The sequence below is a fragment of the Melospiza georgiana genome, chromosome 1 (assembly GCF_028018845.1).
Source record: "Melospiza georgiana isolate bMelGeo1 chromosome 1, bMelGeo1.pri, whole genome shotgun sequence".
Classification (NCBI taxonomy): domain Eukaryota; kingdom Metazoa; phylum Chordata; class Aves; order Passeriformes; family Passerellidae; genus Melospiza; species Melospiza georgiana.
In genome coordinates this window covers 39,086,594-39,112,191 of record NC_080430.1, presented here as the reverse complement: position 1 = coordinate 39,112,191, position 25,598 = coordinate 39,086,594, and the positions used below count along the sequence as shown (strand labels likewise).

Genomic DNA, 25,598 nt, shown 5'->3' with positions numbered 1-25,598 from the left:
TGAATGATGTTTAATGTACAGCCTGCTGTGGCACCTCCTTTAATTAGCACTCGCTGCTTTTCTTCTTCTGAAGACAATTGTGATAGTGGCAGACTTCATGTCTTTATTACCAGCAAGATGGGAAAGGCTCCTGTAACTTCTGTAACTGCTGGGCTGAGACAGTCTGGGTAGCTCCTAATGAGCAGCGCATGACACGGTGCAGAGCATTGGCAGGATTAACGAGCCCAGATTTCCTGACCAGCACACTGCCTTGTCACAGCAGCACAGAGAAGGAGTCAGAGAGCATTAACAATGGTCTGCAATGTACCTTTGCACTGATGGGAAAATCCTGTGCAACCAGCCGCAGGAATAGATGTGAACAAATCTTCAGGTTTCTATTTGCAAATCAGGATTTGTGCAAATGGTTGGGGACTGATGATTGTTATCAGACTGAAGCCCTAAATTGGGAATCTGCCATTGACCTTGTTTTGGGAAAATATTCCCATACAGGAAAACAGATCAGAATACACTCCCCTCCAAAACTGTTCCCAGTTCTCTTGGCAGCATGAAAAGGTGTTTTTTCTTTGTTGAAGTCCCTGTCAGTAATTTTCTGACATCTTTAACAACGTGCTTCATTTTAACAACAAAGCATTATCACATAAGCCCCCTGAATTAAATAATACTAATTCTGATGTTTTCTAATCAATAGATTCCTGCTAAGTTTTCCTCTGTACTGAAAATTTCCTCTGTACTGAAACAGTTTTTTAAATGCCTTAGTTTGGAAAGCTAATGACACTTGCAATGCTTTCTGATTAAGACTTTGCAACTATCTGATTTTCATCTGAAGGTTCTGATTTTGTGATACAGACAGTTCTAAGGAAGTGTAATCTTTTGGGTAATCTTGAGATTGTGAGGACACAGAGGCACTTCAATTGAATCACATATTATAACCATTCAACTCATAACTTGGCATCTAAAGTGCTTAAAAACACCCACTGATTTCTTATATTTCCTGACTCTTAAGGAAGACCAGAAAGATGAAATGTTAGGAGGCCGTATGAAGTGGGAATGAAAGAAGCCTAACAAACTGAGTATGTGCTTTACCTTACCTTCCTTCAAGGAGATGAGCACCTGCACACTGGAGAGACCCGAGACTTCACTTGAGATCAAAAAGCTGAATGCTGTACAGGACTCCTGTGTAGGTAAATACATGAAGGGATTGCTTTGTGACCCCTATTTCTCAGTCGGAAGGTTATTTCAGGCCCAATTCTTGGTGTTCTTTATTGCCTTTACACATGAACCCCTTCCAGCTGCCCATAATGAGAGATGCCTTGCAGAGGAATGGAATCAGTCTTACCCCTGAGCTGCTGAGTTGGGGCTGACAGTGCTCAGTTCTGGAGCCCGGCAAGTTGTATCCCTCCATGTCTCCCAAAACCTGGAGGGAATGCCTGATACACAACCGAGCAGGTTGGCAGCACTGAGGCTTTCCTATTTCTGCCTCTCATCATGTTTGATTTGATCTCTGACTGTGACTCTCCTTGGTAGGTAGGTAGAATTAGCCACTGTGGGTCTCCCAGCAGCCCTGATGAAGCTGTTTCTCTTTTTACATAAAATATTTAAATATTCCCTGAAAACACAGAAAAAAAAAATCAGTCTTTTCTGGAAGAAATCTGTGCAGCATGGAACTGAAATCAGTCTGAAGTTGTTTTACATGGTTTTAGAAAACAAAACAAGACAGAACAAAATATCCACCAGCTGTGAAAAAGTACTGAGAGAAGCAAGCATTGCCCAGCGTCAAGTGAGGGTTCATTTGGTGAGTCTGTAAAAACATAGATTTCTTCTGATGATTTACATGGTAGTACTAATTTTGTAAGGCAGAAGAATATTTCAGAAATCAGCTGTCCAGCTCCAGGGAAGCTGATACTTACAAACAATGGGTTATAAACACTGCTGAAATTTCATTTGAAAACCTTGATCTCAGGCAGTGCATCTGAGTTGTGAGACAGTGCACCAGTGAGGGCTGTGGAATTGCAAATGAGCACCGCGCTTCCCTTCTCCTGGGTGGTGTAGGCAGCTTTCTGCTCCAGGCTGCTGCCTACCTTGCCTGCTGCCTTGAGCTAACTCTGCTTTTCCATGAAAGAATATAAGCAGTGGGTAGAGAAAAATTCTCTCAAGTGAAATGGGAACAGGATCAGGATCAGACTGCTTGTTGGGTTTTTTTTGGTTTTGCAAAGTCAAAGTATTTCAGGTGAATGTCATCTTTATTCTACCACCTGAAACAGGGAACTGACGATCATTGTAAAAAGGGTTTCACTTGAGATCATTCTTGTGTACAGTTGCCAAATGTTATATGTGGGCCTCAAATAAAATCTGAGTGTTATATCAAAGACCAGGAGAACTGTGATTACCACTGCCTAAGAATTAGGAAAGTCATTCGCCCATATATATTCATCATGATTTTTTAAAAATAAAATTAGTGCAAGTTCTTTCCATCTGATTTAATTATTTTAAAATTTGATGGGAATTTCAATAGCTTGTAATTAAGAAAAAATAGTTTTACTTGCATGTCAGAAGTTTTCCCCACTGAGCAATAACAACAAAAAAGACATACAGGTTATTTTGTTACTTACCTTGTAAATGTGATTTTTGGCACTGCAGGTAGGTTGATCTACTTCCAGACTCTTGGCTATTTCAGTGCTGAACAAATCCTAACAAACAGAACTTTTTGTTTAGCAGCTTAAAATCTTCTTCCTATTAACAAACACACTATATAAAATACTGGTCTTCTGTAGAGAGCATTAATAAAGAACGTATGGTACTGTTAAATATTCTAGTAGCTAAACCAAGCAAGAAATATGCTGGCAATGACTAACATGCCAAATCTCAGATTCTTCCCAGGAGTGCCTGGATTCTCTGGTATTATGCCGCTCTTTGTGCAATTGTTTGCATTTTGTAGGATTGAATAGTGCTTTTGCTCGGTTGTAAATGTGCTGTGAATGCAAGTGGACATTTTTCAGTGGTTATTCAGAGACATTCAGACACTGTGTCAAAAAAATTGAACAGGTTTCAATAAAAAAATTGTAATTAATAAGAGTTAATATGTTTAGTGATGTTTCTGGATTTATATCTACTGTAGGTGTCTTGGTGTGGAAGCAATCAGATTTCTTTCTGCAGGCTGGTCTCTGGATTTTATTAAGTCTTCTCCTTAATGAACAAGCCTCTTTTTTTTTCTTGTTTTTTCTCTTGTTCTTTCTTTTCTAGCTCTCTTTGAGTGTTGTAGAATTCCCTTTTGTTTTTGAGGATAATGACTCTCATATACGATTTCTTTTTGTTCTGTGGCATCTCACTTCAGAATTTGAACTAAACTTCAGAAGCACAGCTAGCACCCAAAAGACATAACATCTCTCTGCTGGAAAACTAAGCCTTAGTTATTTCTACATCAGTAGTTTACATTCTTAGTGAGGGTACTTGGATTTTATATCTGTGAGGATAATACACTATATACTCCTTTTAAGGATAATTTGTGCAGTATCTAAAGGTGCTAATACTTATAAGAAAATTTTGTCTGTATGAAATAAACTGAAAAGAGATCTAAGGGTCATTTTAGAAAAGCAGCTGGGAAAAAAACAATTTGGAAGGAAGATATTTTGCCTAGTTTTCTAGCTAAGCCCCTATTGTCCCCAAAATAATTCTTTCAATGTTAGATGCAATAATTTCATGTAGCATTTTAGCAAAGAAATGGGCAATTCAGTTTCATTACCTGCTCTTCCACTTACTGAATTTGAAGACATTAACTCCTTCTTTGGGACTAGGCAAGCAGTGAAATGACTTCAGATGATTTTTTCCAGCATGCATATGTTGTGTAGAGACATCTAAAAATAATCATCCCCTCCTAGCTGGTGAAATTATCCTGGCAAAGCCCCTAATACATACGAAGCTATGCCAATGGAAAAGTGCTGCCGCCTTTATCAATTTAGCTGATGCCATTTCGGGGAGATGACGCAGTGTTGGTGGGAGAGGGTTTCCTTCTGCTGGTGTGCATGTGAGGAGAAGGTCAGGAAGAGGCTGATGCTGTCAGGCTTGGTACATGCACCACCATGACAACACGGAATGCTCGATCCGTCCGCCTTGGATGTTCCGCTGAGCCCATCCCACTCAGTCCTGTGAGTGCGCCAGCAGGTCAGCACACACGATGTGCTCAGAACAACAGGCTTGATTGGCTGTTCCCATCTGGGACAACAGCTGCAGTACTCAAGTGCACCCCCACCTTGTTGTTACCCCCAAATGGCCCTGGTTAACATCATCTGTGTCTGCTGTTACTACTTCTGCCATTTCTGGATCCTCCTTTGTGCTGCCCTTGTACCTCTTTTCTCCACTCCAGTCTCCTCCCCAATAAACAACCCACGCTTAATTGCTTTTTTTCCCATCTTGATCCCATTTTTCCATACCCATCTCACCCTTGTAAACCTGGCCCCAGATGCCCTGAGTGGCTGTACACCTCAGCATGTCCTCTGCCCTCCCCCTTCCCTGCCTGTGGCACTCGGCCATCTCTTGCCAAGCTCCCATCAGTGAAATCACTGAAACCTGCATAAAGAGTGCAGGAGTGACAGTCCCAGTAGACTTTATAGAGCCAGCTCAATGGAAATGAGTGCAAATGAAGAAGTACAGAATTTGGCATGAGAAGCTCTTCTTTGTGTCCTAATCCCTTGCTAGAAGAACATGGTACAAAATAGCTGATGTCAGTAGAAAGACTCCCTTGGTTTCATAGGCCTTCCTGCAGATCCTTATCTTTTCTCTTACTATCTTAATGCTGGCAGGATGACTAGTACAGACAGATATCCTAAAGCTGACAATGACATCTTAAATCTGTCATAAAGGATTGAACAGAATACTTATTTCTACAGCTGAGCAGTTTTTCATGAATTATAGCCCGTTATTCTACAAAAAAGTGCAAGGAAGAATAAAATCAAAATTAAGAAATGCTTGTAAAACTTAGCAAAAGGACATATCATTGAAAAAAAGATAACTGGAAGAGATACACATATTTTGGCTATGGCTAGGCTATTGCCTAGTGGGGTTATGAAATTCCAGCAAATTGATGTCAGTTTGTTCAGGAGAGATGTCTGTGTTATTAAGGCATTTCTAATGATGCAGTACTGTCAAATTCCAGTACTCAGGAACTGTGAATCAGGCCATTACTGCCAACTCTGCTATTTCATGCTGAATTTTTAAGACTTTTTTTCCATTTTATTGTCTGTATGTAGTCAAGGACAGCATTTATAGTCCACTGTCCCCTGTAGCTTTTGTGCCACTTCAGAAAATGCTGATAGTATACCAGTCTCCTTTTTGAGAGACCTACAAAGAAGGTTTTTAAAAAAAAAAGTCTGGTTTAAAAACACATCTCATCCTGTTTCTTAAGTCTTCTTTTTCTATAATTTGGATAGGATACCTCAAAGAAAATTCTATTTTTAAGTCATTATAAATAACTTCTTATGTAAGATTCTCCAACAACTTCACAGATACTAAAAAATAAGCCCTTTCTAGGAGCTAGTACATTTTGTGCTTCCCATATAAGCAAACTGCTTTGTCATTTAGACCCAAGTATCTTAGTGGATGGCAGACCATGAAAATAAATCTGAGGATCCTGAAATAAATCTGGGGATCCTGTTCTGATAAAATTTTCCTGCAACTGGTTGCAGATACCTTCCACAAACAATATGAGGTGTTCTCTCATTCTGTCAATATTTTTTTGGGTTTTTCGAATTAATCTGTATGTTTTTCATAGTACAGATATTCCATTTTGAATTGCACAAAATAACAGAATCCTCCATGCTGTATTTTTTTTTTCCACAGAAATTTCACCATGAGCTATTGCAATCTCCACATATTGTATCTTGGCACAAAACACTACCTCTGCTTCTGGTTTGCATCATTAACTATCAGATTGGCTGCTCACTGTGTTTATAGGATACAACAAGAAATAGCCTGTTAAATCTGGCTGGTTGGTACAACTGATGTTGAATCATTCTGCTCCTGTGTTCTCACATCGTACAGAGAACAAAATCCCATAAAACTAATAAGCTGCAAAACAGAATTAAAGTCAAAGGCAAAGAATATGCCCAAGTGTTGTTAATAAATTGAGAATAACTTTCCTGAAGTCTAAAACAGTAAACACTGAGAGTAGACTAGAATTGGATTCTGTAAAACTGTTTTGAAGTAAAAAATGCATGCCAAGCATATATGATATTAATAATAGCAGTTCTGATGGCTTATCTGTAGATCTTACTGGCATCCTGTTGGAACTGAAGTGAGTATTATCATCTCCACCTTATGGATGAGGAAGCTGGGTAACCGTAAGAATAAATTTTCAACACAGTACATGAGGCAGTGCTGATTCCAATTCCCGTTGCAACTCCCTAACTTTAATTATTTTTCTGTGAGCTTCGATTGTTTCTCTTCATTATACAGAACTTGTTCTTTCAGCACAGGGTAATTTGGATAACACTGAATGTAGATTAGATCCATCTATAAATACTTACGAAACTTATTAATTCTAAAATTGCTGTGATAGATTAGCTCCTTCCCATCACTGGATGGGAAAATGCCCACATCCTTAATTTACACTGGCGTTGCTTTTCACACTTAATATTTTTCTGCTTGAGACACTATGAAAAGCAACAGGAAAAGAATGTCTCTGATGCTTATTTTAGCATGATTCCAGATAAGCCTGGTGGGAAGTATGTGGAATATCATTTCTAAGATCATGTATTTCCACTGTCCTTTTTAATATCCATGTGATGCTGCTCAGATAAATCATGGGAAGCCTCAGTATCAGCAATACAAGGATGATTTCCCATTCTGTTTCTCCTCATTGATTGAGGGCGTAAAAACTGTCTCTGAGTGTCTGGCTAAAATCAAACTGCATATTAGTTAAATAGAAATGGTGCTCAATGAAGGACTGATATCTACTGAAAAAGTAGCGATTTCCATCTTGTCTTGTGTTTGGGACTCATTTTGCTTGAGGCTTCTCCCTCGACTCCCTTTGGCTTCTTTGTTGTCTTTATTTTCAGAGCAATCTTTCCTGAGACAAGCAGCAAAAATTCATCTGGTAATTTCACTTGGGTAATCCTCAAATTTGTATCTTCCATCCCTTACCACTGCAGTGTGTTTATGTGGAGCTTTAACCAGGAAACTCTTCAGTTCCTTGGAACTGTTCTGTTGCGGCACCTCTGGGAGCACTCCCTGCTTTATCATTGTCTTGCCCCTGGCACTCCATACCAGGTGGGATTCAGCATCTTCCTGCTAACCTTTGAAGTCATCTCTGCTGGGTGTCTTAAGACAAAGTTTTCCTTGAATGGTGATTGCCCCTGCTTGCAGCTATGTTCTTCAAGGATCTGTTTGTTTGTCAGGCAGCAGATGCACAGGAGCAGCACACAGAGATGGAGTCATCAGGGCCACGGCTTTGGCATTTGGTAGTGGAGCCTCTCAGGAATGAAATGCAACATCCAGTTTTCCTGTTGCACAGCTACACAAAGAAGATGGGAAATTAGAACAGAAGGAGAGATTAATTGGAAAATTGGAAAGGAGGAGACAGGAGAGAATTATGTATTAAGGAAAATCCTGGCTCATCCCACTGACTCAGGAGAGCAAAGAAACTCAGATTGATACTTTGGTCTTACCTCAGTCACATAGCCATCATGAAACACTGTAGTAATGAGATTTTAATGAACTTAGTAAAATGGGTGGATAAGATTCCGGCATGTGATTTTTGGTGTACTTTCTGGGCAAAGTGTATCTGCTCCCATGAGGGTTTTGCTTCAGACCCTGGGAGGATGCTGCTTCCATACTGACCTCCCTCTGCCCTTTCAAGACCCTTAATTTCACTGCTTTGATAAATACATGCCCTAAGTCGTACATAGGGGTAGAATGCAGGCAATAGTGACTGTTAAGATTTGAGCCAACTACTGACAAACCAGGGAAAGCAAAACAGCTTCAGATGTGCAACTCACAACTCAGGGGAAGCAGGTGCTGCTGAACAGGCCTTACAATTGAATTTCTCCTGCTCGATTTTTCCATTCTTTCCTTCCAGAGGCTTGGATTCCTTCTGTGTTGTCTCCAGCACGGACCTATGCCTCTGTGCCTCTGGCACCTACAAGCAGACCACCCTTAAAGCTATCGTTTCTTTCAGTGGTTTGGCTTTCCCTATCATTCTAAGCTTCTAGAACACGTGTCCAAAGCTCATCATCTCAGGACAGATCAATATGGATCTATTTATGACGGGTCATATTAAAGCATGTTCAGAATCAGCTGTTAGAGATACCTTTCTGAGTCTTACTGCACTTCTGTTGCTGCATCTTTGATTCTTTACCTTTGATAAGCAAATGCAAGCTTTCTGAATGTATTCTCACTCTCTGTACAGAGGGTACATCTATTTGTGGAGCTTTTCATGGCTTCTCTCTGACAGGCTTTGCTGTCCCTGAAGGCCATCCAAAAGCTCCTTTTTAAAAAATTAGGTCTCCTGTTCTCGTTTACATCATTCTGCAGCCCCTCATGTTCCTCCTCTGTACCTGTGAGCTGTCTCACAGTGGAAGTGCCATCACAGCAAATGCAGGGATGGGGTGTTCTGCCCAGGAGTGACACAAAGACTGGGGGGTGGCGAGATGAGCTTCCCAGGCATGCTGCCTGTGGAGGTGTGGAGCGAATGAGATCAGCAAGGATGGTGTCAAGGTGAAAGCAGTAGTATTCAAAATGCAGCACCAGAATCTTCCAGCCATGTCCTGGTAGCCTGCAAGTGAAGATAAAATACATGGATGACATACCAAGCTGAAGAGGTCAATTGCAGCTTCCTCACTGCTCAGAAAGATTGTCCTTTGGATGGGTTACTGTAGGTCTTATTCAGGTGTGTTTCATAAGCTACTTTATTTATCCTGTTCTTTTATTCATTTTACTCCTGATTTCATACACTTGCTTTTTTCTGATAGAAACAGGGAAGAAAACATTTAACATCTAGGCTGGTCTTGAATTTTAGTGTTGTTAACAAATTTTCAGAACAAAGTTTTTGTGGCAAGTTCAGCTAACTAACTTTGTCTGCTAAGTCTTTCCTGGGTATGGTCTTTATTATTAATTTGGCCCACTGTTAAGTTTAAGTAACTTAGCAATGATGTGGACTTGGGTTCTTGCTGGAAATGTATTCTCATCAGTACTAGATTCATGGCTTTACTTAGTGCTAAAGGGAAGACTGACTTTACCAATTCATACTGTCATTCTCCAGAACATACAACTAGCACTTTTTACTCCCTTTCTTCGATGTATAAGGATCTAAACACAAAAAGAGTTATAATTAATTACATTGTCTTTAGGATTGTTTTTTTTTCACAGTGGAAGACTTACAATCTTCAAAGGTGTTTCAGAAAGCTTCAGAAATAATTAGCAATTAAAAAGTAATTTCAATGCACAGAGTCATAAATACCCTATTATATTACAAAAGACATCAACCCATCCTGCGTTCCTCTAGTGTGCTGTTTTATGAGACAGGGTGAACCTCATCTCCCTCCCCTTGCCTTCGAGCAGCTGTGGTCTCCTGGCCAGCTGTGGTGGTCACCAGCCACTTCACAGGGATAATTCAGCTCACCAACCCAGCACAAAACTTACCCAGCAAAAAGTGGGTATTTTCTGCAGAGTCAGTGAAGCGAGTCAGGTAGGCGTAGAAGGGGGCTGTGCTACAGAGAACAAAATCTTTTATGTCTGTCCTCATTAAATATTATGCCTATCCTTAAAGCTATCACCAGTTTTCATAGTGTTTTGCATGAAGATTGTTAATGGGTTGACTGTTAGCCTCATACTTAAAACTCTCTATGTCCCATGTGTTAGGCCTTTTTTATTCTCCTTATTTTGAAATTTGGCTGTTAATATATAGTTGTGTTACATTTCAAAGAGTTGTGCTATACAGCAAAGTAAGCATTTCGGTATTGACATTTTCTAGAACCATTAGCATAATTATTCCTTTACTAAAAATTATTTCAAGCAACAAATTAATGCCCCACATTATCTACATACTAGGAATAAAAAATGCCCTCCTGTATTTGCAGTTAACTTTTATCCATTAGAAATATGCCACTAGACATTAAAATCAAATCACCTAAGGAAAGCAGCTTAACTCCTCTTTATCTTCAGCAACTTCAGCAGTTTTGCAGAGCCACCTGTAACTCAGAGTGGTTCAACAGCTCCCCACTCATGACCCCGTACAGCCATACCAGGAACTAAATAAACCCTACTTACTAGCAATTAAAGTGATTTAATTTAAAACACACTGACAGATGCATAATGGGTTAATTAGAAAATAAGTAATTAGCAAATAGGATGGAAAAGGTTAAAAGGTTGTGGACTTTTGTTGTTTGCTTTGGAGAGATAGCGAAATCATCAGCGATTAAACTTTTTCTTTTAATTTCTGGGCTTAATTCTATTATTGTTAGCTGTAAATGAGGCAGCAAACAAGAAGAGAGGGCTAAAAAATAAGAAGAAATCACTGTTTTATCAGACATACTGAAAGGCCATTGTTAACACTTAGGCTGTGTGATTTATTTCCAGTCTGCAGAGAAAAGCAGGCACACATCTATGATGTTTGTACTTAATATCAGTACATTTAAATCTTCTGAGAAGAAGAAGTTATCCTCTCCTCTCTGCACTGGGCCCCCAGTGAGGTCATGAAAAAGGGTATAAGACGTGATAGAGATTAGAACACACTTCTTAGGAAACTCTGCCTGCCTTAAAGATTAAATCAGTGAATTACTTAGTTGGGAATGAGCTGTAATGTGTTTGCTCTCAAAAAAAAAAAAAAATTAAAAAGGAATAGACTTTGAATACAGTAACTTCTGAGCTGTGGAAATCCTCAGCTGAAATCCAGTTAACTACATGCAGTGCTGATTATACAGACAAAGCTATTACAGAGGGTACAAGCAATTTTCTGTTTAAAGAAAAAAGCTAAATAAGAGCTTCTACTTCATTTTCACAAGTATTATTCCTTCTCTCCATGACTTCTGTCTGCCCAAAACCAGAAGCAAATGGGCATTTAGATAGTTTTAATACAGTCATATTTTATGACCACTAGCTTATTGCCAGGTAACTTGAAACTTTTTATTTATTTATAATAATTATAAATGTATTGATGTATCTATGAAACATGTGGTTTGTATTTTGAAATTTCAGGGAGAATGTTTGCAGAAAGCCTTCTCCAGTGTGATTCTAATTTTTACTGAAGTCATTGAATTTTTTCTTTTGAAAAATAAGCTTTTGGGTGAACCTCAGAAATAGCAATATAAAGTTTTCCATTTCAAAATATCAATTAAAACCAGGCATGATTTTTTCTTTTTAAATATAGCTGCCTGCTAACCTAATTATATGTCCACCAGTAACCATTAGCATAATTTGACCAAATTTCACATAGCAGTCACATTCTTCCATCGTTCCTTGCTCTCTTTTGTATGTGGCTATCCCTGTGTTCACTGCCTCGTCACATCACCAAGCCATAGTTAACTCTCAACAGATATCTGTCACTCCATCCTCATAATAATTTAACTTTACATGTTTTTCCCTCCCTTTCTATTAGTCATACATTTTTGTGTCTCTGGTGTGCCTTCAGGGATGTTTTCTGCTTTACTGCTTGATATAAAGCCTGAACCTACACATCCAGAGATGCCTTGTCCTCTTTTGGTGTGTGTCACACTGTCATCAACCCTCTGGTGCCCTTTTCCCTTGAGCCACTTCTGGAGTGGCAGGCAAAGGCTCCAGGTCTGCCAGTTTGACTTGTGGAAAGGATCTTTCACAGATTCTAGCTAGACTTTATTCACCCACCATGGTTCTCGCTGGCTAGGGATACAGATTTTAGAAAACAACTAACTTCTGGTTCTGGTCTGTTACTTTGATTTTGTTGAAAATCAACTCCTTCAAAATTCTTTCCCAATTATAATTGAGTTTAAGCCATGTATTTCAGGTCTGGAATCTGTGTCAAACATTTCAGAATTCGGTGGTTTGGCAATTCAGATATCAGTTTTTAGGAAAAATAGAATCAAATTTGGAAACCCATCAAGTTACACAATAGACAAAACCCATGATGCTAAATCCATAGCTGTAAAAGCATCTCTCATTTTGTTTTCCAAGGTTTTCTTCAAACTTCTGTATATCTGCACACTGTAATACAAAGCCTGCAATACAGACAACAATTTTTCATTTAGATTTTTCTTTTCATTTTAGAATTTATTATTTTCAACTAAGTGGTGATTTTCTGAAGCTCTGGTTAAGAAAAGCAGAAAGCCTAAAGCTGAATTAATTCTGCTGTTCATATCTGAATCCCTGAAAATAGCTCAAACAAATGCCAGTACCAATCTTTGGGGTAATACTTATCCCTATTCAGAGTGACATTTGTAGATTAGAACATACTCTTTTCTGCTTCACTGATTTTTTAGGCACAGCATATATAAGATGCATTGACAAAATGCATTCATGTTAACAAGATTCGTCCAGGTACCTCCCCTCTTGACATTTAGAAAATATTCTTTTTCTTTATCCCTTCCACTGTAAGGGGGGAAATTCGCCAGTTTCAAGGGAAGTCTTTGAATTTTATTTTCCTTGGGATTAACTGACATCAGTCAGTTGCAGAGTAGGTAGGTCATTCAAGGCAGCCTTCATCTAATATACACTTCTAAATGAGTAATAAGAGAAATTAGCTTCGAAGATAAACTGTTCCCTGTTGAAATTTCAGGGAGAGCTAATGTTTCCTGAGTCAACAGAACAAAAGAGACAAACAAGGAAAGTTTTATGTCAAAGCTGTTGTCTGAATGGAACACCCGTGTGCTGCAGAAAGAACACAAAAGCCATGAAGTATCTCAAAAAACCACAAAATTATCACTCAAATTAGAGATCTTTTTTATAAACCCTCCTCCCTCTCCCCCTTTGCTTTTCTATCATTCTTGGCCTTCCAGGATCCTTGCTCAACTTGATATTTATTCCAGTTGGTAGAGGTCTTTGTGAATTAAGGCTTAAATCTTTAATGATAGAAACATCCCTTAATTCACAGTTACAGATCAGCAACTCTTTGGCAAAGCTGGCTAGCTCACACAGAAACACTTCCAGGTAAGAAAATCACTGAGGGCAATAGAAGCCTGGTTATCAGAGCAGTGGCTGAACAGGGCTGTCGGCAGTTCTGTGCTCCTCTCATGCCCTCCTGTGTACACATGTAGTAGGTCAAAGCAAAGTGCTGGAGAGCTGACATTTCTGCTCGGGGATGAAGTAAAGCGAAGAGAAGGCTGCAGCCCATTATGCCAACCTAGTGTTAAGCTGAATGTAAGTAGATTTCTTAGAGCCTTTACATCTTAGGGGCAGTCAGCAGCTTCAGATCATAATAATAAGGGATTTGAGATACTCTGGAAATGAGATAACATTACTCATTTCTGTAAGTACAGGGCAAGAGGAGAATTACATATTCCATTTTCTGCTTGATGCCCAGGTGGTTTAAAGGTAAAATTACAGTCTCCATCTGTGTTTTTTCAATGATACTTATGAAACTGCCTTTCTAATCTGTTCAGGCTGCTGGGAGACCAACAGACACGCTAAAATTCTGTTTCTTTTTGCTTGAGAAGAAATGCATTATTATATTTTCCATGCATAATAATTCATTATTATATTTTCCACTTAAAAAAAGATCTATTTACTCCAGTGCAGTAAGCCATTAAGTTTTGATGAAATCCAAAAAACAGCTTTTATCTTGCTTCTGTCTTGCATTACTTTTTTTTGTGGTGCTGGGTCTCTCTTTTTTTTTTTTTTTTCTTTGTAGCTATATTCAAATCAACAGCTTTATGATTCAGGCTGTCCTGCAAACCATATGCCAGATTCAAAGCCTTACTACAATCAGACTATAGGAAGAATTATTTTTTCTGTCTAATTCAATAGTGTTTGTCCTGCAGATCTGCTTATTGAAACACAAGAGCTTTCAAAAACCTGCTGAACAGTGAATTTACCCTTATCTTTTTTGAGACTTATTGTCTGCATGTAATAATTTTCTGGCTTTTGTGCTGTAAAAAAATCTGCTGATGCCTGCACAGAGCTGAGCACGAGTTGAGTCTGTGTGAAAGGGACATTACACAGAATTACTGGACATTCCTATTAAAAAGCTCAATTGCTCTTTGCTTTTTTGTTCTTATGTTTTGGGATAGACTGCAAATGTTTATACAGATAGTGCACTGTGGTTTTGATTTTATGCTTTATTGCAAGTTTTTGTGTCCTCATGAGCTGAGCTATACTAGCAATAAAAAGCATGAGTCAAAGCCCACTTCTGAGCTTGTGCCTACAAGCTAGTTCTTATGGGTGCTTTTCATTAAACATATTTGGAAAACTAGATAGATTTTTATTTCTCATGCAATGCACAGTTGTTCATTATGTTTTGCAAGGGAGGAAATACTCCTGCCTCATGATAAATGTATCATGTACCATAAGCCATGGTCTAGTACATTTTATACTCAGTATGTAGAGCTTGCAAAATCCTCTGTACAACTTGCTCCAAAATACTAATTTACTTTGTTGTTAAATATTGCAATATTAAATATTGAAACTAATTTAAAAATTCAGTTAGGCATCAATACAACCTATGGGCTACACTGTAATTTTTCCTGATGCAGAATTGCTACTCTGGATTTTTCACTAAAGACAAACTTAAAATGAGAGGAACTTTCACAGAGGGAGTTTACAGAAGAAAATATTCAGATGATACATACCATAATTCATCACCCCCAAGCCAAGATACGCCCAAGGAAAAAAAAGGAAGTGACATAACTTGTGGAATGGCAGGGCAAGAGGGGCTGGTGTGGTGTTGGGGCTGTGGCTCTCGCTCTGGCTGTGATGGAACTTCCCCCCTGTGCCTGGTTCCAAAACCTACATGTTCTGCTATCCCCTCAGTGCCCTCATCTGCTCCCAGGACCTGGGCAGGCTTCCCCTACCCTGTTCCAGGTCTGCCAGCAGCCTGCCCCTCTCCTCAGCCTCCCTGGAGGCAGCCCAGTGCCTGGCAAGGGTTGTGTAAGAGCGTTGTGTAAGAGTGCCGGGATAAGGCAGAGCCATCGGGAGCTGCAGGTAGGGTTACAGGAGGCACTTGTGCCAATGAGCCAGGTTGCCCCATGGTCCTTCCTCTGGCTTTTAAAAGGAGATGTCAAAGAGCAGTCCAGCAAGGAGCTGGGCAGCTTGTCACTGCTTCTGAAAGGTGCAAAATCCCTTTCCCACCTGTTCCTGCCTTGAGAAGAGACAGGAGGCAGCAGTGCCTGTCCACCCTCTGCAGCTTCTTAGCTTCTTGATGAGTAGGAAGGGAAGCCTGAGGCCTTCCAGAAGGTGTGTGGTTCATGGTATGGACAGGAACCAGGATTCAAACCACAAAATTACCCTGGCCCTGGCTTAGAGGCAGCCACCATTTAAAGCTGAAGCATCAGAATACGGTCAAAAACACCCTCAATCCCCTGGGCAGCACACTCCTGTTAGATAGTCATTGGTTAATCTGATGCATTCCTGTGAAGGAGGAGGCACTTGGTGAAAGTGGGAAAACACATAACTACACTGATTAATGCTAATTAGTTAATTGCCTTTCATTATGGAAAAAATAAGGATGTGCAGTAACTGGCAATATGGCTAGACAGTGCTTCTGTTTTGGAGAGCAGAGCCTGAGAATTAATTTTAAAAATCACCTATTCAGGCCGGAGAATCTCAAGATTCCAAAGATGTCTCTTTTTAAAAATTTATTTAGGACCAGTATAAGAATATTATTTTCCTGGAGCAAGGCTGTAAATCTGAAACAATACTCGATATCAAGATGCAGTATGCATTTTGCTTTCATCTGAGGTAGCCAATGCAATCATGAGGACTATCTTGTTTAAAAAAAAAAAAAATAAAAAAAAAGAAGAAAAAGCAGGGTATAATGCCAGTGATGGAGAAGGAGCACAGTGCTCAGTCTGCTGCTGAGACTCTCTAGCAGGGAGGTCATGCGGGATGTGAGATAGCAGCCTCTGAATTGATGCTGCAGCACTCAGGGACTGTGACTCAGAGCCATGAGACCTTGGGTAGCTCTTTTGTGGGCAAATAAGTGCTCAACACACAAAAGATAATCTAACAAAGCCTGCTCCCTGCTCCCTGTGACGTTAGCAAAGCTTAGCCATAAAAATTGTGTCACTTCTGGCAAGAAAGGGACTTACTCGGCAGTGTCCATAAAGACCCCCAGACATTCCTGGCCTGATGTAGTGGAGACTCGTCTGTGACTCATCCTCATCCTTCCCTTTGTGCCTGCTCACATACTTTTTAGCTGTAGACTCTTAAAAAGAACCTGATTTCCTCCAACATCTTACACAACTATGCCTTCAAGAGGAACTGGCTACAATTAATGTAGGCATCACTTAATACTCTTGCTCGTGTGAAGTAGAAGTTGTGTTGTGCCTTCAAAAGGCTGTGCTATGAATGTGCCAGAATGGATAAATAATTCTGTATATCCACAATGTTTCCATCTATGGGCCACATTCCTTGGAAAGAAAAATAGGAAATTGCTTCTGGCATATAAAATGCAGTGTAAAAGCATCCTTTAGAAAAGATCCCAAGACATTTGGGAAGATTATTAAAATCATAAAAGATTTTAATTATCACTATGATTTTAATTATTATTTATTATGGTTTAAATTAATGGTTTAAATAATCATAATGATGATTAAAATCATCATCACAAAGCAGGTATTACAAATGGGCTCAGTTACTGTGTATCTTTTGGTGGTTGCTAAATTGACCTAGTGGAGATGTCAGATGGGTGAGATGCTGTACATCTACAGCAACATCAAGACCTGCTCCAAGAAACTTTGTCTCTAGGCAGGTGTGAGGAGAAAAAGAGGATGCACACTCTCCATTTTAAACCACGGTACTCAAAAAGACTGCCAAAGCCAGATATGTTAGTGTAATGCTTCAAAACAAAAGACCAGCTTTTCTTACAGTTATTTTGTAATTAGTTTTTTTACACAAGTGACAGCTGCTTTTATGCCAAGTCCTAGTCTCATCAGGGAAAATGGCAAAACTCCCAGGATAACTAGAATTTTTCTCTTTGTACAGAATTCATTGAAGAACATTGTATTTATTCTTTTTTTACCATCTTTTTTTAATAGATTGGTGCAAAACCAATAATTTTAGGTTTAGTAAGTAATTATTTACAGAAGGAGCAGAATTTTTGTTTAAAACACTCAATTGTTTGCTTCAAATATGCTTGTGTGTCAATGAGTCACTAAACCACAATTAAATTCTGGGAAATGGCTTATTGTTGAGGTTCACAACATCCCATGACGTGGTGGGAAGGGTCAGAGTCTGATTTTAATTGGAGGCCTGATCTAAATTTATATCCTCTCAAATTTGGATTGAAAAACTCTGAAGGATTTTGAAGTTCCACAAGATGTCAGCAGCAAAAAGAATGACCTCTGGTTGTGTGGTTTGTACATGGAAATATCAAACAGAGTATTTGCTCTTCCCTTATAAGATTAAAGAGATTCCATCTTGTCTAGAAGCCCAGATGAAGTCTTGGGTGGCTTGCTTGGGAGAAAAGATGAGGTAAAAGCACATTGTTACACGTATACTGGAGGATATTTTACCAGTTCACAAGACTTGTTAGGGTTGGAAGGGACTTCTGGAGATCATCCAGTCCAACCCCTCAGCCAAGGGAGGGTCATCTAGAGCAGGTTACAGGTGACGCAGGAACGTGTCCAGGTGTGTTTTAAATGTCTCCGGAGAGGGAGACTCCGTGGCTTCCCAGGGTAGCACGTTCCAGTGCTCTGCATCCCTCATGTAAAGAAGTTTCTTCTGTAAAACTTTAGTAGGTTTTGCATTGTGTTTGCTTTGCAAAGAGAATGAACATTATATCCTGAAATCAGTAATTTCCATTCAATATAATATATTACAGGGAGAAATTATTTCAGATTACTAGGAAATTAGAAAGGACAAAATAAATTGGGAAGTGGTCACGGTTCCAAGCCTGTCAGAGCTCCTAGAGCCCGAGGCAACGCTGTCAGGCACGTGGAGCCATCCTCAGAATCACAGAATCTGCTGAATTGGAAGGAACCCATCAGGATCACATTCCTGGAGTAGTCCGGGGCAGGGCCAGGAGCTGGAATTCGACGATCCTTGTGGATCCCTTCCAGCTCTGGATATTCTATGTTTGGGGTTTTTCCTACTTTTTTTATTAGGGAGAGGGTGTGTACGTGTGTTTGTATCTTGTGGGGGTATTTTGTGTGTTGTTGTTTGCTGGGTTTTTCTTGGTTCTTTATTGTTCGGTTTTATTTGCTTGTGTTTTCGGTTTTTTTAAATCATGAACAATTCCGACGTTTGGAGTAGCAACTAATTTAATTTAAAGCTATACGCCGACGTGCCCGGTTTAGTCAAGGAGGAGGGGGGGTGATGGAGAAGCCCGGGAATGGCGCTCCGGGCCGCGCCGCGGGCCTCTCCCGTACAGCCGCCAGGGGCCGCTGCCGCGCCGCGCCTCGGGCGCGCTCTGCCTGAGGGAGGGCGAGGAGGCCGCGGCTCTGACCGGAGCCCCTTCCCTGCCTTGCCGCGCTTCCCGGTGCCCTCTCCCTGCCGCGCTGCTTGCCCTGTGCCTCCCGGCCCTCGGTGGGCGCGGGGCACGGCCCTGCCTCGGTAGCGGCGCGCGAAGCGGCGCCCGAGCTCGGGGCGTCCCGGCCGCACCGCGTGTAGCTGAGCGGAGCCCCGGGCGTGGGAGCGGCCCGCAGGCCGCTGAGGGGCTGAGTGGAGCGGCGTGGCCGCGTCCCGGCTGCATTAATTCACCCCGCTCACCTGCTCTCTCGTTCTGACTCCTGCCTAACACAGCAGATGTGCCCGATGTTCAGGCCGCTGCTAGGGGAGGATATTTATTCCAAGGGAAAGGCTCCCTGTGTGAGGAAACAGGGAGCTGTGGCACTGAATGGATGGAGAAAAATAAAATCCACAGGTTTATTAATAAAAAAACAGTTTCTTACCATGAAATGGTGATCAGGACAATTTAAGAGAGGTTCTACTTCCTCTAAAATGTCACTTCCGCACTAATGTTAAAAGAGAGGTGTTTTCTGTTCAGAGAATCACAGAATCAGCAAGGTTGGAAGAAGTCTTTTAGATTATCCAGTCAAAACATCAACCCAGAACTACCACTGTAACCACTAAATCACTAAGCCACATCATCCAGCACCAGACCCAGATGCCTCTTAAACACCTCTGGGGATGGTGACTCCACAACCTCTGTAGACAACCTATTCCAATAGGTGTACATATTTCCAATAGGGGAAAACTTTATGTAATATCTCATCTGAGTCTCCCCTGTCTCAGCTGAAGGCCTTTTTCTCTGATCCTCTCAGTGCAGTCACACCTCCCTACATTCTCCTTTTGGGTAGTTGTAGAGAGGGATGAGGTTCCCCCTGAACCTCCTCCAGGCTAAACAACCCCAGCTCCCTCAGCTCTTCCCCAAAGAACATGTTTTCTTCACAAGCCTTGTTGCCCTTCCCCATAGGACATGTTTTCTTCGTGAGCCTTGTTGCCCTTCTCTGGACATGCTGCAGCACCTCAATAATCTATTTAAAGTGAAGCAAAACTCACCCAAACCTGAACACAGTATTTGAGGTGTGGCCTCGCCAGTGCTGCTGAATAAGGAGGGTGTTCCAGAGAGCAACTCTATTCTCAGGCTAGTTTTCTGCAGGCAGTATTGGGGTCACTTGTAGGCCTGGGATTTCTTATTTAAAAATTCTAATGAGATCTTGTCTCTATTCTGGAGTAATGCCTTTAGGATTGTCTCTGCTTGGGTTGGATTGTTGGAGCTTAGACTAGGGAGTGAGCTGGGATCATCTAGCTGGGCACTGTGTTTTGGGCAGGGGTGGCTGAACAAGGGCATGCTGCCTGTGATGCCTCCATGTGAAAAATGTGAGGGCTAGTATAAATACCGACACAGCCAAAGGATGTCCTCATAACTGGTATCCATGACTTTCTCTCCTGGCACTAAATTAACTTGCAGGGCTTTGATCTTTGCTACCAAGCAGAAAAAGAGTATAGTTAGTGTGTGTGTGTGTGTGTGTGTGTGTGAGTGTGTATGGACATTTGAAAGGGAGACACAATCTAAATATCAAAAACAAGACTTTAAAATGCCAGATTCAATTCTTCACAGATGCAGATGTCTTGTTAATAAAATAGAGGATGCCATTGTTCAAAAGTGTTAAGTACATGTAAATTAGTTTTCTACCATATGAACAAAATTATAATTTACATCTCAGAACTTTGTAAAAGTCAGCAGACTTTTGGGTTTCAAATGACTGGGTAAGAATTGGTGTAACCGTGACAGATAATTTCTAATCCCTTTGAATCCTCTTGGTTTTACTGAACCTGAGAGTAATGGTATATGCATATCATTAGAAACTGTAAAGTAGAAGCCAATTAGCTCCTGAGGTCACATATGAGACTTAGAGGAACTTCTGCAGAAAAAATAACGGAAAGTATTCCATGAAATGCACAAAAGCATTATTTACTTTTTTTAGCATCAATAGACATAGGCTTTTGGACATTGCTTCCAAATCCCTGTTAACCACTGCTCCTCCATGTTTTGGACTTGATTTACATTTGTTGCCTCATGCAGCTAAGCAAAGTGCTTTGAATTCAAAGTGTTAAGCCATGAGACATTGACCATGCTATTCAAGATCCAGAAGGTTCCACCTTGGTTAAATGTTAATGGTATTCTGCAGATGAGCATTTATGAATATATTACATGGATTTTTTCCTTTTTTTTGGCAGGTGATATTGGTGACAGAAGAAGGACAAGAATGATTACATATCCATAACTCCCAGCAGTATGTCAGGTAATCATATTTAATAAGAATATCTGGGCAATGTTTCTTGCCTTTCTGGAGTGATTATTGCTAAATATTTATTGAAAAATGCTTCTTTAACAATTTCTGAATTCACTGAAATTGAAATTTGTTTAAATTCTGCATTCATTCACCATAAGTGCTGGGAATTGAACTCTTTCCTCCATCCGGAGCACAGAGATGTGGGACACAGAGTAATCTTCCCCAATAGTTTTGAAACTTTCATTGTCCTTGGTTTGCCTTCTGGAACCCAGTTGTGTTTTGTTGTGAATGCACATTCAGAACAACTTCAGCTATCCTGCAGAAGCTGCCTGCATAGGAACAGTTTCTGCTGAGTATCCTGGCCTAAGTTATTTCATAACATGGACATATCCCCTGAGCTTCAACCTGAGACAGTCAAATTTATTTTACATTTGTTGCAAAGTACACTTCCGAGAATTATTGACTAGGTTTGCAGGTGGGCTGAAGATCCAGAGTTGACATGGCCAGTAACCATTTTAAGCCTGCTTAACCATCTTATCCCGGCCAGTTGCAGAGCATCTGAAGGTTACACATAAATTAGCTGTGTCAGAACCCCCATGTATCTAATTCCTGAACAGTGTCTAGAAAGACATGCTTATTATGTGGAGATTGTATAGAAGGCCAGAGAATTTCAGACTTCCAGAATTTGTTTTAGTATTCATCAATTTCCCTAAGAAAGTGTTCTACTGATAGTGTTTGTCAATGTGAATTTCAAGAGCCAAATGCATAAATGGGACCTTTTAAAAAGCTGCAAAATACAGCATGTGCTACATAGGAAAAGTCATCACTAACAAGACTGTATTCCCAGTGTTCTGCTCAAAGGACAGTTTATTTTTACTTGACTATGCAAATCAACTTTCTTTTCCTTTTGCCTAGAAGGCTCCCATCCATTTGTATCGGCCAGCGAGGGGTAACAGCTGCATTCACCAACAAAGATGGTCTTCTGATTTTAGGTTTCTAGATATGAGGTGGAGGGGGAAAGAAACAGAGTATTATGTAAATACAAGCTTTCATAGTAAACCATAGTATTTGATAGTATGAAAAGGCGTGTCTTTTTGTGGTTACTTTGCTGCCCATTGAAGCAGAGGCAAATATAAGAAGGAAGCAGAGAGCAATGAGGCATTTTGTGGAATGAAGTGGAATATTGACCTGTGGCCGGTGTGTCAGGCTCTGACTTGGCATCACTGCCACATGAGGATTGGGAATGAGTTTGTGTCCTTAGGCTGCATTGGCAGGCCCTGCTAGAGCGGTTTTGCATTGTCCCGCAGGCAGGCATTCTGGGCATGGTGATTTCATTTGGCAAATACCTGTTTTGGAAGAATTTGAAGCACTGGCATGTAACTTGGTCTCTTTCAACTCTCTGTTGTGCTCTCCCCTGTGTCACGCTAAACTGTGTTTTATGGCATTTTACTACAGGGCTTGACGTTGCTGTGGTTTTGGAGGGAGCAGTTAATAGCTTCTGCTGAGTGATGGCAAGAGATGAGGAAGGAAACACAGTGTACCCACTTTATCCTCACCTTCTCTGCTGGATCTGTGGCTTCCTGTGGAGGGTGGGTTTGTGGAGATTTTCCACTAGCATTCTAATCAGTCCTGTCTCGCTGGACTTGCCCCTGGCAGGGCAGCTCTGCTAAGCTGAGAGAAACACAAAGCCTGATTGGAAGGACCTATATTTTCTGCATTTCTTTTGACAGAAGTCAGCAGAGCAAATATGTGCAAAGAACATTATCATCAAGCAAAAAAATAAATGTTGAGATGGAGATGACTGTTTGTACAGCTGTAGATGTCCATCACTTTTCATTATGAGCAGTTCGTATGTTCTGCTTCTGATTATAGGAATGACATTCCCTACATGAGTGTAAATGTGAAGAGAAACATGGATGAAATGAAAGACTTTCAAACTGTATAAAAACTTCATAAATACCGTGATCCAGAGCCAGACAAGAGTCCTTTTCTAATGAATGATAATGGAAGTTTAGATTCTGTTACTGAGTCACTGGAATATGGGAGCAGAATCTAATACGAAACCAAACCAGCTGGCTAAAATAACAGGCTGTATTATTCTGTGGTTTTGATAGATAATTTTTCCTCCCCATATGTTATGTTTCTACTGCAGTATGTATTTTCCACTTGTAGGCACTGCCTGAAAGCCTTCAGGTTCTAGTGCAATCTAGAGAAGTTTTTCTGGCAGGAGTTTGTAGAATTTGACTGACAGTAAAACCAGTCTTTAGTGCATTTGCAAGATAAAAAATTTGTCCTCATCTTTCTTACAGCCCCTTCAGGTACTAAAAAGCCACAGTAAAGTCTCCCCAGAGCTTTCCCTCTTCAAGGCTAAACAGTTTCAACTTTTTCAAGCTTTCATTATAGGAGAGGTGTTTGATTCTTGTGATCATCTTGGTGGCCCTCTTCTGGACTCACAGGTCTATGTCCTTCCCGTTCTGAGGAACCCAGAGCTGGATGCAGTGTTCCAGGTGGGGTCTCATGAGGGAGGAATAGAGGGGCAGAATCTCCTTCCTTGCTCTGGTGGCCACACTGCTTTGGATGTAGCCCATGGTGTGATTGGTTTTCTGGGCTGCAACAACAGTGTTCATCAGCAGTTTTACAGTTGACATCAACAGTTACTGCCCACAGAGTAATGTCTGAGAAAAAAAAAATTATCAGCATAATAAAATTAGTACTATCTTAGCAATAAGAGCAGGTTCTTTCATGTGCATACGTTTGCACGATTGAATAGTAAAAAAGTTGGAAAGTATTATTTTCTCATTGAGAAAATAAAACAAATAAACAAGTATGTAAAATAATTTTTAAAGTTCTTTCTATTGTAACATTGTTATGAAGCTTCTGGTTTAGCATCACTATTCACTGGCCATAGCTATCACTGAAGGCTCCCTTCTGTACATTTTCTCCCAAAATGCAGGACAAATCTTGAGACATATTTTCATCTTACTTTATTTACTACAGTGCAAACTGAAGAAGAAATTCAAGAAAGGGTTCTAAAACCTAGAAAATAGTATTTGTAGAATGTAGTAAATCTCATAATATTTACTTTCATGGCAAATGAATAGAGAATGTAAAGAGTGTAATAGTGGTTCCAGTAAAACCTGCAGCAGTTCTTCCACTGATTTCAGTAAGGCTAGGGTTTTACTCTGCTTTTACTTGGGAGCTTCAAAATCAACCCAGTCATTGTCTTCTACTCAAATATCCACACTGTTCTATTTTGTAATGACTGTAAAGTTAGATCAAGATAGGAATTATAATAAAATTAAGTGCTTACATTGGGGAATATAATTTAAATGTCATAAATGCATATTTTCAGAAAGTAGAATTTAATATGCAACATTTCTTGAAACAGGTCCCTCATTTGGAGAAGAAATTAATCGGCTTTCATGCAACAAATCCATTTGAAAACCAGTGTCTGAAAGGGTGTTGCACGTAGTTTCCAAGAACTGGGAAAAGTAATAGAATAGGAAAGGTACCACATTTTCTTCATGAGTCTTTTCACTGTAATGCTCATTACCCTGTAAACTTGGCATTAATTCAGGCAGAGAACAGTTTATTGTTTAACATCAGCTGAGAAATTATTTCTCCCAAATTTCTATAATGATTTTCCTAGGATAATTTAATTTGACATACATCACTGTCTGACACTTCTTTGCCTGCCAGACCATGATAAAATCCGACTAACTCAAGTGTATTATTTCTTTTAAGTAATGGACTTTTAGGAGGATGGTAAATACTTTAATATAAGGTTTTGTTATGCCAGGATTCAGCAGCTTTGTAATGAGCTTTTGGGGATTTTCAAAAGGTTAACAAGATTTATATTGTGGGATGTTTTTGCATGAAGCTATGAATCACTCCATGATGGCTCTTATTACTTAGAAGCGCATTTCTGAATATGCAGTTAAAAATATCACACTTGCTAAGTTCTAGGTTACAGACACTCTGGGTTAATTTTTTGGTTCAAAAATTTAATATTTTTAAAAGTGCTTTGTAAAAGTGCTGTCTAAATACAAAAGCCGAGTAGTCTGGGAAACATTTTTTAATGTTTCAAATTTTATGCAATTCTTTCATATGTTATATTTTCTTTCCAACTTACGAATACCTGCTGCTTTTTTCCTCAAAAGATCACACACTTTCAAAAAAAAAAACAAAGAGGGGAGGGGGATCTGATTAGATTTCACAAAGAACAGAGAGAACAAACTTTTTTTTTTGTAGTAGCAGTATTTTTTTTAGTTTTGTAGCATTTGCTAGTAATTTTAGGTATATTTCATTATGTTAATGCTGATATGTTTGTTCTGTTTTCTTTTTAATGATCTATCAGTATATTTAGTCCCTTTCTATAGTAGTTTTTTTTAAGCCAGAGCTGTTTCTTTTAAAAACTCATTTTTCTGAAATTTATTTCTGTTGGGAGAAGACTGTTGTGTTTTAAATTTTGAGTGTAATTCTTAGACTGTGTAGTTGTCTTTCACTACTGACATCAGGTAAAGGAGAACTGCAAAGTGCTGTCAGTATAAAATGTACTTGTTCATTTTGCAGGCAAGAAGCTTTTAGAATAGTCATTTAAAAGGAGTAAAATGTCCTTCTGTTTTTTTCTAAGTCTTCTCCAATAGCCTATAAAATAAAGCACTTTGCTGTGCTTGCCACAAGAGTTACAGCCTGACATTCTATGATCTTGAAAAGCCTGACCACAGCTGCTGTTAATTCTTCTGA

General features: G+C 39.9%; 1 protein-coding gene across 10 annotated transcripts in view; it reads left to right on the top strand.

The window, feature by feature from the left end:
* The window catches only part of THRB (thyroid hormone receptor beta), a 169,084-nt gene that overhangs the window by 98,842 nt on the left and 44,644 nt on the right, over positions 1–25,598 (top strand). For all 10 annotated transcript variants that reach the window (XM_058021050.1, XM_058021059.1, XM_058021066.1 and 7 more), the window contains one exon: positions 20,797–20,861. In XM_058021050.1, coding sequence (XP_057877033.1) covers positions 20,855–20,861 — 7 coding nt within the window. In that variant the 5' untranslated portion in view covers positions 20,797–20,854. The remainder of the gene's footprint in view (positions 1–20,796; positions 20,862–25,598) is intronic.